At 41.4% G+C, this 14,141-nt stretch overlaps 1 protein-coding gene across 1 annotated transcript in view; it reads left to right on the forward strand.

The window, feature by feature from the left end:
• Positions 1–14,141, forward strand: part of LOC143892726 (nuclear pore complex protein NUP93A-like) — a 62,696-nt gene that overhangs the window by 44,455 nt on the left and 4,100 nt on the right. The window contains exons 11-13 of the mRNA XM_077397612.1: positions 1,559–1,645; positions 1,714–2,616; positions 13,559–13,740. Of these exons, the coding sequence (XP_077253727.1) occupies positions 1,559–1,645; positions 1,714–2,616; positions 13,559–13,740 (1,172 nt within the window). The remainder of the gene's footprint in view (positions 1–1,558; positions 1,646–1,713; positions 2,617–13,558; positions 13,741–14,141) is intronic.

The raw sequence follows: 14,141 nt of genomic DNA on the forward strand, positions 1-14,141 counted from the left end.
GACGTTGTGCTACTATGCAAATGTTCGTTGTGCGCACATTTGATGTGCTCCTTTTGTTTGCTGGATCGTAGTTGTTCCTGCCATTGCGCCTCCATTGCTCGTCATATGCAGATTTGATCGCCATGCTCTCATTCAGGGGAAGCCCTGTTTGTTCGTTCTCGCTGTTGTGCTACTTCAGGGGAGTTGCTCTTTTTTATGGCCATTGATCTCGATGCTGTTTATTGTGGCCACTGCTGTCCTTTTTAGTATTATGCTTTCATTATGTATTCACCACACCAGCTTGAGGAGTGTTATACCAAGCTGAATGTGTGTATGGGCTTATTGTACTTTTTTGATGTATGGTCTTTTTTTGTTGTACTTTTTAGTTGTTGTAGTCTCCCTTGTAGCAAGCTGGAGTTTCACATTGTATACACTCCAGCTTGAGGGGGAGTGTTGAATAACATGTATTAGCGTAGTTTAGTCATTTCTTATAGTCTTAGGGTTATTGTAGTCTTTGTACCATTGTTGCCCTAGATGGGCCTATATATACATCATATGTATGAGGAGCTCCCTAGTGGAGACTCTCCATATCTTCACTCATCTTCTTCTTCTTCTTCCTCTCTTCTAACCCTCATCTCATTTCTAATATGGTATCAAAGCCAAAGGTCTCGAATTCAAACCTCTCGGATAGCAAAAATCCACATGCGATGGTCGGCCCAAAGTGGGACCACATGTGCCACGTGTTTGCCAAGTGGGCCACACGTGCAGGGGAGTGTTAAAGTATAAAAGATAAATAATGCCTTTCTCCAATAGCTTAAGCTTTTGGAGAAGTTGGTAAGTTAAGAGTTGCCATTGAGTCCATCTCCTTCTATTTTCATTTTTTCGAAGTTCAAACTCCATTCCTTTGTCAGTGACAAATTTCGCATTAGTTGCATTTGATTTTTCGACATTCTCAAGAACTTACGTACTTATGTTGTCGTTAACAGCATGCTCACTAATGGGTCAGGTCCATGGTTTTCAGTCGTCGGGGTTTTTGACATTCATAAGAGTGGTTTATCTTATGGAAAACAACATGCTAACCAACTCAATAAGTGGGTCAAGTTCGTTGTCTAGAGTGAACTGCATTTCCTTCATTTAGACTTGCTAACCAACTCAATAAGTCGTTTGTTTGGAGTGAACTAGGTATCTTCTCTTCTGTTGATCCTTTTTTCTTCTCCCTCGTGCTGTTTCCCTCTGTAGCGTATTGTTAATTCTAATCAGGAGTGAAGAAATTGCTGGTACCTTGAAGTCGTAGGTTCAATCCTAGCTTACCTACCAAAAAGAAAAATGAAGTAATTGCTTGTTTCACATGATTGGTTCTCTTATAATTTATAAATCTTTTAATGTAGGGAAGCTGAGTTTACAGAACAATGAGTATAGAGTAAACATCTCTATTTCTTTAAACGTATCCCTTCCATAAACTCCATAATAGTTATACTTTTCTAGTTTTCCTTGTGAACTATTTTTTTCTACTCATATGGTGTAAAAGTAATAAATGTATTCAAACTGATTTTTATTTTCAAATTGTGACTATATGCAGATATATTTTTGCTTGAGAACCGGCTATTACGATGAAGCTAGAAATGTTGCCCAATCATCTCGCGTCACACACCAATTCGCCCCTCAGGTAAAGATTGTTCAATTCTTATATTCAAGTGCATTTGTATAGCTTACTCAGTACCTCCTTTGTGCCAGCTGGCAGAGTGGATTATTACTGGTGGTATGGTATCACCAGATACTGCCGCCGCAGCTTCGGAAGAATGTGAGAAAATGTTAAGGATGGGTGACCGGGCAGGTCGAACTGGGTATGAAAAAAAGAAATTACTACTTTATGCTATTATTTCTGGTTGCCGTCGTCAGATTGACCGGTTGCTTAGAGATCTGCCAACACTTTTCAATACTATAGAGGATTTCTTGTGGTTCAAATTGTCAGCCATACGGGACTCTCCCACTGGACCCTCTTCTGTTGTCCTTAATGAAGGCCTAGTGCCCTACCGTTTAGAGGATCTACAGGCTTATTTAAACAAGTTTGAGCCATCATACTATACGAAAAATGGAAAAGACCCTTTGGTGTATCCTTATGTGTTGCTTTTAAGCATTCAGTTGCTGCCAGCGATCCTATACTTGTACAAGGAAGTAGGGGACGAAGGATATAATATCGATGCCGTCCATATTTCAATTGTGTTAGCAGATCATGGGATCCTTTCTGAAGGTACTGGGAGTGATCAGAAGGTTGGAGCAATGGATGCTTTTGCAGAAGTCACTAGCGTAATTCGGCAGTATGGTTCGATGTATTTACGTACGGGTAATCTTTCATTAGCGTTGGAATATTTTGCACAAGCTGCTGCGGCAATGGGTGGGGGCCAGTTGTCATGGATCGGGAGGGGCAATCTTGATCAGCAAAGACAAAGAAGCTTGATGTTGAAACAACTTCTTACGGAGCTTTTGCTACGGGATGGTGGCATTCCTCTTTTACTTGGTCCAAGAGGTCCTGGACACGAAGGTGCTCTAAGAAGATTCTTGTCTGATAGAAAGTCACAACAGCAATTTTTGCTTGCAGCTGCTCAACAATGTCAGGAAGCTGGGCTGTATGACAAAGTAAGTCGGCCTTCTCTTAGGAGCTTTTTATGTTTTCAGTTCAAAGCATAGTTCTCTGTTTCAGGCAGTGTTCTGTAAACCAGGCAGGTGATCGCATTGGAAAAGGTCTTGATTCATTCCAAACCGGTCTGCCCATGGTTCAGTGTAATGGTGAAAAATAATCATAACTTATGTTGTTAAAATCGTACGATGCACGATTTGAATCTACGATTCAAATCGAATCAAGGGCTGAATGATTCAAATCGGAAGGGAGAATACGATTCAACTTTTGAATCATGCGATTTTTATGATTTTTTTTTTAGGATTCTCTTTTGTTCGCCCTCCCCAACTTATAACCTTAAAACAAGTAAAGAAAACCCTAACTCTATTCTTCTCCTCCTTCCTTCTCGTTTTCTCCTCTTCTTTCCTTCTTCTCTTGCGCATCCTTTTTTTTGAAATGGACTTCTCTTGCGCATCCTTCGTACTTCTACCAATACCAGCCGCAAGTTTGGATTATTAATCATCGAATTTTATATTTATTTTAATAGTTTTGAATGAAAAATAGTTAATTAGCCATTTTATTCTTAGTTTTATTTTTAATTTTTTTTCTCATTTTTATATATAAATCTGAAATAATCTACGATTCGATATGATTCGAACCCTGTTATGATTAACGATTCCATTCTGATTTTCAGAACCTTGATCGTAACCAACAAGCAATATTGAACTAATCTAATCAGGCATAAGTAATAGTGCTATAATATTTCATACCAAAAAGATGCATTCCATAACATTCTATAAAATTCAAATAAATAAGCAAATAATTTTTTTTTGAACAAGTGAGGTTTTATTAATGAAGGACGCTAGAACAATCAGCAAACAAACACAGACCCAAAAATAGGATCAAGAAAACAAAAAAAGAAAGAAAGAAAAATCTACTTTAAGTTAGGCATCTCATGCCATACAATCAAACTAGACAAAGACGACACCGAAATTTGCCAAGCGATCGGCCAAGGGGTTGCTTTCGTGGTGGATGTGGGAGAATGAGCAATCCACGTCCCACAAAATATCTTAAATTTATCTAAAAGTGACCTAAACCTCCAAACGTCCAAGGGAGATGAGTCTCCCTTTTTAGCTTGCAAATCATATTGAGGGAAACCCAGACTTCAGGAGGCCTAATGGATGGGGAGAACTCTGTGCTAATCTCTTTTTTTTTTAATAAGGCAGATTTATATAAAAACAGAACCGAGATGATCTTGAAGAGAAACAAAGAGAAGAGAAAAATTACAATAAGTCAAGGAGGAAGATAATCAAACCACTCTAAAACTGCCCTAAAAACACCTCCCCTAGCTAGAGAATCTGCTTCAGCATTGGTTGATCTCCTAACATGATCAAACACAATAGAAGAACCCTGAACCAGGTCCTCAATCTCCTCGAAAAAAGGCAAAAATCTCCAAGGAGGAATCGCCTCACCCGAAAGCCAGCGAATTACATTTAAGGAATTCCCTTCCACTATGATTTTGTCAAAAGCCAATCTATCCAAATACTTGATCACGCTATGAACAGCTCTAAACTCTGCTTCATTTGAGTCCGCTACTCCGATAGGTCCCGAGTAAGCCCAAAGAACTTCCCCCTTGTCATTTCTACATAAACCCTCAATTCCTGCTTCTCTAGGGTTACTAAGAGACGAACCATCGAAGTTAAGCTTCATTAGCCCATCTGAAGGAGGATGCCAAGATTGGATGATTTTCACTTTGCTGACCCCTTCCTTACAGATGATTGCCCATCCTTCCCAAAGGTCAAAAGCTGAAACAAAACGAAACAAAGGGAGGCTCCGAGCCCAAGATATAACAGCAGCTATCAGCTTTACATAAATCCAATAGGGTGACCTAGCCTCTCCTTCAAAGACTCGCGCATTCCTCTCTTTCCACAAGAACCACCACGTAGCCACAAGGCACATCTTCCAGAGAATCCTGCCTTTCTTTCTCCAAGGATTCCACTCCCAACTCCTAATGAAGTCAGCCATAGTTTTGGATGGGACCCAACAGACCCCAAAGCGAGCGAAAATGAGACCCCAAATGTCTCTAGCTACCCTGCAATGGATGAAAATGTGATCTATTAATTCGCCATCAGATAAGCAGAGAGGACAGTGATCCACCAACCACATTCCACGCTTCCTCAAAAAATCCATTGTCTGAATACGACCATTGCAAACTGACCACCCAAAGAAAGCAACTCTTGATGTAGCGGACAAAAGAACTTCCATATTGAGGAAGACAAAGGCTCCGCTATACTAAAAATCATGTGATGGTAAAAAGTTTTAACTGAAAATAAGCCAGAAGGGCTCCAAATCCATACTCGACTATCTGCGCCCGATTTCTTGATGTAGCAAGCTTCTAATAGAGATAGGAATCCTTGAAGATAATTTAATTCTCTATTAAAAAAGGCTCTTCTAAACTTGGGAGTCCAAACCACTTTCGCATTCACTCTTTCGAAGCAGTCCTTGACCCATGCCCCTTTCAGAGACGACACCATAAAAACTCTGGAAAAAGCTCATTGAGAGGCACAGCCGAGCACCAAGGATCCAGCCAAAAAACGAATCCTATCCCCCACATAGACCTTGAAACGAATGCCTTTCGTAAAAAGAACCTCCACCTTCAAAATATCCCTCCACACCGAAACACCTTTGAATTTATAATTGTCAGCAGAGCACCAGTTTTCTTTCGAGAACCCATACTTCCTATAACTCTAACCCACAAAGAAGACTGTTCTTCACCAAACCTCCAAAGCCACTTTCCCAATAGAGCCTTGTTAAAACCTTGAACCCTCCTAAGACCCAATCCTTCATTTTTTATAGGGAGACAAACCGCACTCCATTTTACCAAAGGAATCCCTTTTGAAGAACCCGATCCTCCCCACAAAAATCTTCTCTGGATTGCTCAATTCTCTGAGCTACACTCACAGGACATTTAAAAAGAGAAAGAAAATATATCGGAATATTTGCTAAAACTACCTTTATGAGAACCAGCCTACCACCTTTGGATACCAAGTTACGCTTCCAGGTGTCCAATCTCCGCTCAATTCTGTGAATAATGGGGATCCATAAATTTTTGTTTGGTCTTCCCACTCCTAGCGGAAGGCCAAGATAAGAGGCTGGTAGAAAATCAAAGGCACAACCCAGGATACCTGCAAAGGAGGAAGCATCACACTTGGGAACGTTGATCGCATACAGCCTGGATTTCGCAAAATTAGATCTTTGGCCCGAGACCATCTCATAACACCTTAAGATTGCTTTAAGATTTAGAATCTGGGAGACAACTGGAGGGCAAAACAGGAGAGTATCGTCCGCAAATTGAAGAATCGATACTTCTACCCTATTGTTGCCTATTAGAAACCCTTCAAAGAGACCCAACTCACTTCCTTTTTTCATCAATCTACAAAGGGATTCTGCTACAATCACAAAAAGAAAAGGGGACAATGGGTCCCCCTGCCTCAAACCTCTAGTCGATTTGAAAAAACCTTTAGCAGAGCCGTTGATCAGAACAGAGAACCAAGCAGACGCTAAACAATTTCTGATCCACCATCTCCATCGGCCACCAAAGCCCATTCGACCCAGTAGATAAAGCTCCCCAGTCCACCCTGTCATAGGCCTTCTCCATATCAAGCTTGCATAGAATCCCTCCTTCCCCATTCCTTCTGTAATAATCGATAGCTTCATTAGCAATCAAAGAGCAATCAAGAATTTGTCTGTTACTTATGAAAGCGCTTTGACAGTCCGAAATAATTGATGGTAAAACCACTTTGAGGCGATCCGCCAAAACCTTGGCAAGAACTTTGTACAGGCTACCCACCAAACTAATCGGACGAAAATCTGAAACTTTTGACGCCCCTTCGATCTTTGGAATTAGGGAAATAAAAGTAGCACCTGTCCCTTTGTCGAGAACTACTCCCTCAAAGAATTCATGGAAAAATTTTAGTAAGTCAGATTTAACAGCTTCCCAACATAGTTGAAAAAAGGCCAAACAAAACCCATCTGGTCCAGGAGCTTTATCTTTCGCTAAAGAGAACAATGCTTTCCTAATTTCCTCCTCAGAGAAAGGAATTTCCAGCCTAGCATATTCCTCCAAGCTTAAACTATCAAACGGAATCTCTTGAGGAATTGGACGAAGCATCCCATCAGCTAAGTACAAAGACCTGTAAAAATCAATAATTTCCGCAATAATCTTCTCCTTGTCCGACACACAGACCCCCTCCACCACTAAAGATTGAATTATGTTTCTTCACCTGCGGGAGCTAGCCATGGCATGGAAGTAGGCTGTATTTTTGTCACCCTCAGACAACCACTTGACTCGGGATTTTTGACGCCAAGAAATTTCTTCGAGCAACAGCAACCCTTTATGTTCTTGGCTTAACCTTCCTCGTTCCTCATAGTCTTCTTCCGACGCCAGACCACACTCTTCTAGGGCATTTAGCTCCAGCATTCTATCCTTCAGGATCCGCTTCCTGCCGTGGTCAAGCTCTTTCTTCTCCTTAGCCCACTCTTTCAATTTTAACTTAAGGAATCTTAATTTTTTGCCAATGATTACATCAGCTGGACCTTCAAAGACGCAATCAGTCCACCATCTTACTAATCGAGCCTCCATAAGGGAATCTTCCAACCATGCTAACTCAAATCTAAAAGGAGCCGGACCCCACGACTCCATTTTAGGATCTAAGAGAATAGGGCAATGATCAGAAACTGAATGAGCTAGAACTTTCTGATAGACCTCCGGAATTATTGCCAACCATTCTCCCAAAAGTAAGAATCTGTCGAGCCTGCTCCTGATCGATCCTTTGGCCCAAGTGAAAGATGCACCGCCCAACGGCAGATCCACCAACTCATTGATCGCGATGAAGTCAGAAAAGTCTCTCATACCTGTATTGACTCGCTGGCACCCTAACCAATCCCCTATTTCTAAAATTTCATTGAAATCTCCCCCGATGCACCAAGGGTAAGGAGCAGAGATTTCTCATCTTTGCCAATTCCTCCCAAAAAAGACTCTTGTCAGCTGATAATGTAGGACCGTAGACTCCAGAGAATAACCAATCAGAATTGTCATTTGTCTTTCGGAAAGCTACTGAGAGAGAAAAAACTCCACGCCATACATCCTTAATGACCCATTTAACCTTGTCCCAAGCCACCAGAATGCCCCCCGAAGCTCCTTTAGAAGCTAAGAAAGCAAAGTCCCACTCATTTTTGAACCCCATGCTTCTCATGTCTATTCTGCTAATATGCGCCAACTTGGTTTCCTGAAGGCACACAACTTCAGGTCTCCAAATTTTAACTAATTCTTTAATTTGGATTATTTTCTCCTGGAAACCCAAACCATTAATATTCCAAGATAAGATCTTCATTAACAACCTTAAACAGAGGTAATCTTCCCCGCCCTCACACCGAAGGCTCTCCCTTTTTTCTTTGAGTTAGGGCCTTTACTGAGCGACCCTGAATCATAATTGATATTAGATTTTAATCTTACCAGCTCGCTTTCCTTCCTTTTCAAATTTGCTTCGGAAAGGGTATTTGAACTTGTAACACCCCCAACCTCCCTGAGCTCAGCCTCCTTGATACTAGATCTGTATTCCTCTTCAGGTCCCGTAAAAACTAAGCCCAGATTATTACTAATTTGCAAAGTGTGATCAACCATCAGATCAACCACATCCTAATGAGAGCCAGACCCAAAAACGTTCTCAGACAAAACAGGAGAAAGCTCTGAAACGAAAGGCAGTAAAAAAGACACCGCCTTGCTACACCACCTCAGAGAAGAGAGATGAGAGAAACTTCCGAGCGATACCCTTACGAGAAGACGAAGAGGATGCTCCCTAGCGCAGCCAGTGAAACAATTCACCAGCCCTCCAAGACCACTGAAATCAATCAACACCTTTTTGTAACCCAAAAAGCAAAGAAGGAATGAACTGCCAACAGGAAGAATAAAATTTGAAACCCTAAGCTCTCATCGATTCTCCACCAAACTACTCCCCCTCGGTCCTTCCCCCTCAAGCGCCTCTTCTATCTCGAAGTTCAATCTGGTTCGAAGACCACCCGCTAGAATTAATTCATGAAAACACCTCTGAGCCATCGATCCCTTCAAGGAAGAAGAAGGAGAACCATATGAAAAATCCTCCCCACAGACGGCTAGCTACAAATGTTCTGCTGGAGATCCATAGGTTCGATCCCAGATTCTATCGAGAATAAAAGCCTGGGAAGGGCTCGAACCTTTTTCTAAGGTAAAAGGAGATAGAATATTAGGCCCACTTGCACACTTCGGATGAGACCATGCGCAAGGCCCATCAAAATCGACTGGAGAAAAAGAGGCCTTAGGCTCCTCTGGACTTTTAGGGCCCACAGATGAAAAATCTAGAGGGCCTACTGATGAAATATCTTCTCTTCCAGGAATATCTAGAGGGCCCACTAATGACACCTCGAAAACCGAGTCTCGAGATGCATCTCGACTAGACGATGGGGATAAGGCAGAGATAATATCATAAAAGCTGTTTACCAGAAAAGTGGTCCCCTCCCCTAATGAGACATCACTGACAGGACCACACATACTCCTCCATCTGTAGCCTTCTGGGGAACCGGATTTTTGAATTTCAAAACTTCCGCCAGCTGTAGCACCACTATCCTGCGCCCCATGCAGCGCACGATAGTCTTGATTCGAAATGACCGCCGGTTCCACCTCCCCTTCCTCCCTATCAGTGATCTCCGGCTCAACCGTCGAGGGAGAATCTTCTTGACTGGCATTGAATACTTCCTTATCCATATTAAAAGGATTTTCACCTGCTTCATCTGCATAAACCCCTTCAATATCAGGTTTAAAGGAGACCCACCTCTCGTCATTCCTATCCAATCGATCAACCGCAGAAATTGCAGACTTTTATAGCATTCTCTTCTTCTTCATATCTTACTCTTGAAGCTAGAATCCACTTGAGAGCCCCATCAATAGAACTTTGAATGGAGAGCTCTTTACCAGGAATGCCTTCGGACAAAATCAGCATCCGTCCTGCCTCATAACCATTCCCCGCGAAGCAAGACGAGTCAACCTCCATCACCTTACCTATTTTTCCCCCTATTCGACGAAAGTTGTCTGCGCACCAGGCTTCAGGCGGAACTCCTTCTATCTTCCACCAGTATGGATTCCCAGCCTTAGGAAATTTTGCATCCCACAACAAAAGATCCTCAAGAGGAGAATTAACTGCAAGGTTCCAATCCCTAATAAATTGAAATCTGTTAATGCCCGAGGAAATGGAGATTTGAATTTCTAGCGTTGCAATTTTATAAACCACTACATCTACCCCAAAACTACTATTTCGAGAAAGCCAGGCCTCCATCGCCTCCAAATCACCGTCCCATCCCTCCCTCATCTTCCCCCAAAAGCCTAGATCTGCATTTCTAATAGACTTCAAAGGAACCACTTCGAGACTGAATGCTATACCTTCCGAAGTAGCAGGAAGTAATTTCTCCACTCTAGCTCTCCCTACATCAGGCTCTTTTGGAATAGAAGCATGCACCCTTCTCACCATCACTTCTGATTGCACTGGGAAATTGAAATCCAAACTGGACCAAAACTTGTTACATTTCCAGCATCTGACCCTCTTTCTGAAGTTTTTGAAAGCACATTTACAACACCTCCAGTCTCCCAAGGCCCCATCCTTGCTTCTTTTGGAAACACTTTCAACTCTTCTCCCAGATTTTCTTTTCGCTGGAAACCAATCCGCCCCCTCATCTTTTTGGGACCTATTTCCCAACTCAGTATCAGATACAGGGCCAAGCGGTATCATATTGACTCCTGAAGCTACAGAGTTTCCTCCTTTTGCAAAACTCCTCTGATCCCCTAGAGGAGTCAAGTTTGCCCTACTAGCCCATCGAGGTCGAACACCCATTGCTCCACTTACACCGATTGAGGCCCCCAGAGGGGCTCTATTGGCTCCACTCATAGAGAACAAGCCTCACTAAAACCTCCTCCTTTCAGAAAAATGTGCAGGTCACTAGACATGATTAATCCACCAGACTCCGATTCCGATACCCACGAAGACACAGAAATGGAAAATGACACCGAAACGGAAGATACGGAAGTAGAAGAGGCAGAAGAGGAATACGATGAGCCCTACGTGTACAACGTAGAAACCTCTACATCAGAAACTTCAGTAACAGGATCGGAGAGGGAAGAGTTCGAGGCTGAAATGGAGAGAACTAGGGGAGGTGACCAAGCTACTACGGCTAGCCTGAGAAGAACTCCCACTCCAATTCCACCCAACTCCGAATCTCTCCGAAGCGCTTACCAGCCACCCATCAATCGCCAGAGAAGAAGATTACCGCGGCCACCAAATCCCATGGCATTCATAGATTTATCCACTGATTCTTCCTCGGATTAATCTTAGCACGAAGCCTCAACTAGATTTCGCCAAAGAGAAGAACACGCCGGAGAACACGCCTCAAGATCCAAGAACACGCCGGAGAACTGCATGCTGATATTATCGATATGTATCTCTAGGTGCTAAGGATGACTGGCTCAAATCACAACTTTGTGCTAATCTGGACCCAATTGCATATTCTATCTTGTAAAACCCCACCTTCAAAGCATTTATCTTTTGGCACACATTCACGAACTTCAACAATAATCCATTTAATTACCCTTCTTACGTGATTTTTTTTAATAGCTCCTTTCTAACATGGTTATGAATATTATTAAAAAGCAGCCATTTATATCCTTGCCATAACCCATAATGTTGAAGGGGTTGCTTTTCACCTTACGCCACCAATTCCACAAAGCCCCAACACAAGATGATTTCGACACACCGAAATTAACATTGAACACATCCAAGATATAACTCCAAATTTCAGGATCTCTTGGACATCAAATAAATATATGTGAAACAGTCTCTATCTAGAAACCAAAATGTACACAGTCTCTTGCCTCATAAATACGTGTAATTTAAATTATATTAGTTTTTCTTATAGATTTCTATAAAGATAAGGTGTTAGCCTTAACGTGAGTGAGGTTGCAACAAACTGTTGGCTTAGTTATGTGCTCATTACTAATGGGACATAATTTGTTCTTACCAGTGATAGTCGCTGCATCAGCCGCTATGGAAACCAAAACAACGTCTGGTGCACCCTCCTCTACTCCTAATTCGGCTCTTATACATGCTGCTCCCTGGTCCAATCTTTCTACCCAAGCATATCTTCAAAGACCTCAAGACTCATTTTGATATGCGCATGTTGGAACCGATGAGTGATCAAAGCGACCCACAACGAGTAGTATAGTCAAATCCATTATGAGACCAAATAAAAACATATTTGCTGGAATTATTTTTATTTTTAAAGGGTGGAAGGAGATATCTCCTACTCAAACAGAATAGACTAATATAGTCTTCCTCATCGTCGTCATAACAAGAACTTCTAGGGGACTAACTGTTTTTTTTATTAGAAATGGCTTTCCGTCGAAAGCCCAGATGTTGAAGCACGTTCTAGAGAGATTGAATTCCACACTGAATCATTCACAAGGGGCTGATGTGTGGCGTATTATCCAACAATAAAGCATCTGCTTTGGGTAGTGTGAAAATCATAAAGAAATGGTAAAATAGAATACAGAATTGAGTATCCGAGGCTTATCCCTCTCCCTTGATGCCATAAATAAGATGCCATTAATAAATACTATCATACTGAACCTTGATGTCACTATCATACTGAACCTTGATGCCATTAATAACTTGATGATTAAATTTTAAAAATTAAAAATAGAAAAAATAAAATAATAATAAAAATATAGGCAATGGCAACCATGGTTTTAAATTTCCACTGAAATCGACACTAAATGACCATCCCAACCAGAGTGACTCCAGACTCCGCCAGAATACTATCTTTTTTATGAGCCATGGACCTGAAAGAGTTTAGCTTACATCACTTAATCTTTTTCCGTTAGCCCATATAATTTCCTCATAAGCTTGAAAACCTTAGCACCCTTTAACCTCAATTTCTCCATGTTTAATTTACTGCCTTTCTGAAAGTAGGAACTCCCAATCACATATTTTTCAAATCTAAGGGGAGATGGGTCCAACTTTACTGTTGCAGATTCAAGATCTGTTGAAGGAGGCCAGGAAGCACTCCATGATGCACCCCAAGGGAAGTTCCTCCCACTCGTTAGAAGGTAATAGATCTAAATCTACCCATCACCAAATCTTCACAGGGTGTTTTTCCAAGTGAAAAGTCTGCCTTTAGTCGAAACGCAACAAGCTCATTCCTATCGGTCGGGCCATAGATAGTCTTAAGAGTCTTACCTGAAATGATCACAAGCCTACCACTCTACCAACCACGATAGAGGGTATCCTCTCTTTTTTTCCAGATTCATCTACAAATCTGCAGCTAGATTGTCCTGCACTTTAGCATGAACACTGAGCAAGTCCCAACTTTCTTGGCATTCTTTCAAAGGTTTGTGTCAATATGTTTGTTTTTGGGTATTAAGTTTAATGGCTGATGCATCACCACAATGGCATTGTCTACATCTTTGATGTGATCTTTGATTCTCTGGACAAGGTAGGGCTAGTCATGTTTGTAAGGAAGCAAATGCCTTTGCTGTTGAGCTCGCTAACTGTGGTCCTTTGTTGAGGTTCTCTTTGTGGCATTTACTCGTATCTTGGAATTTCATTGTACTCTTTTTTTTCTCAATCAACATATTTTGATAGAGCAATGAGTACCTGATAGACTACGTTATTAATGAAACAGGAGGATCGATGATTCCTTCTTTGATGCTTGTTTTTATCTTTATCTATGCTATCTTTCCCATTTTTACATCTTTGAATTAGCCATTTATTTTTTTCCAACTTTTACCTGTTTTCGTGCTTTCTTATCCTGATTTTATTGCCTGTTGTTGGTTTTCTGACTATTCAAGGGGCTTGTTTCTTTTATCACTGTGAAACTTTCCAGTCTATAGAAATCCAAAAGAGAGTTGGGGCCTTTGCGATGGCTTTGGAGACAATTAATAAATGCCTCTCAGAAGCCATTTGTGCCCTGTCACGCGGAAGGTTGGACGGTGAAAGTCGAACTGCCGGTCTCATTCATTCTGGAAATGAGATATTGGAGACATACAAATATTCTTCTGAAGCCAGGTTACTACTGAATCTTTTCCATTTTCCTTCTGAATTTTTCTGCGTGGTTAAGTTATTAAACTGTCCAAAATGCATGAATATAGGTTTTAGGTATGCATCTTATGAAACTAAGATGGATTTATAGTGAGTTAAATGGATCCAAGTGATTGTACTAAAAAAGACTAGAGGCTGTATCATGTCCCCATTAAACTTAACACTTGTTCCAAACTGAGTTATCTGATCAGTCACTGGAGGAATTTTACCGTCTTGCATTAGGTCAATGTGTTGGTGGTAGGTTCTATAGAAGTTTGGTTGGTTTCCTTGGTAAATGTTGTTCTTGGGTAAGATAATTAATCCATCAATGAATTACTGCATGGCTTGGTATTTTTCTTTTTATTTTTAGGATGGTGGTGATAGGGAGG

This window comes from Tasmannia lanceolata, unplaced genomic scaffold (assembly GCF_043159265.1).
Source record: "Tasmannia lanceolata isolate RefF3 unplaced genomic scaffold, GAP_Taslan_0.1 ptg000002l, whole genome shotgun sequence".
In the NCBI taxonomy this organism is placed as follows: Eukaryota; Viridiplantae; Streptophyta; class Magnoliopsida; order Canellales; family Winteraceae; genus Tasmannia; species Tasmannia lanceolata.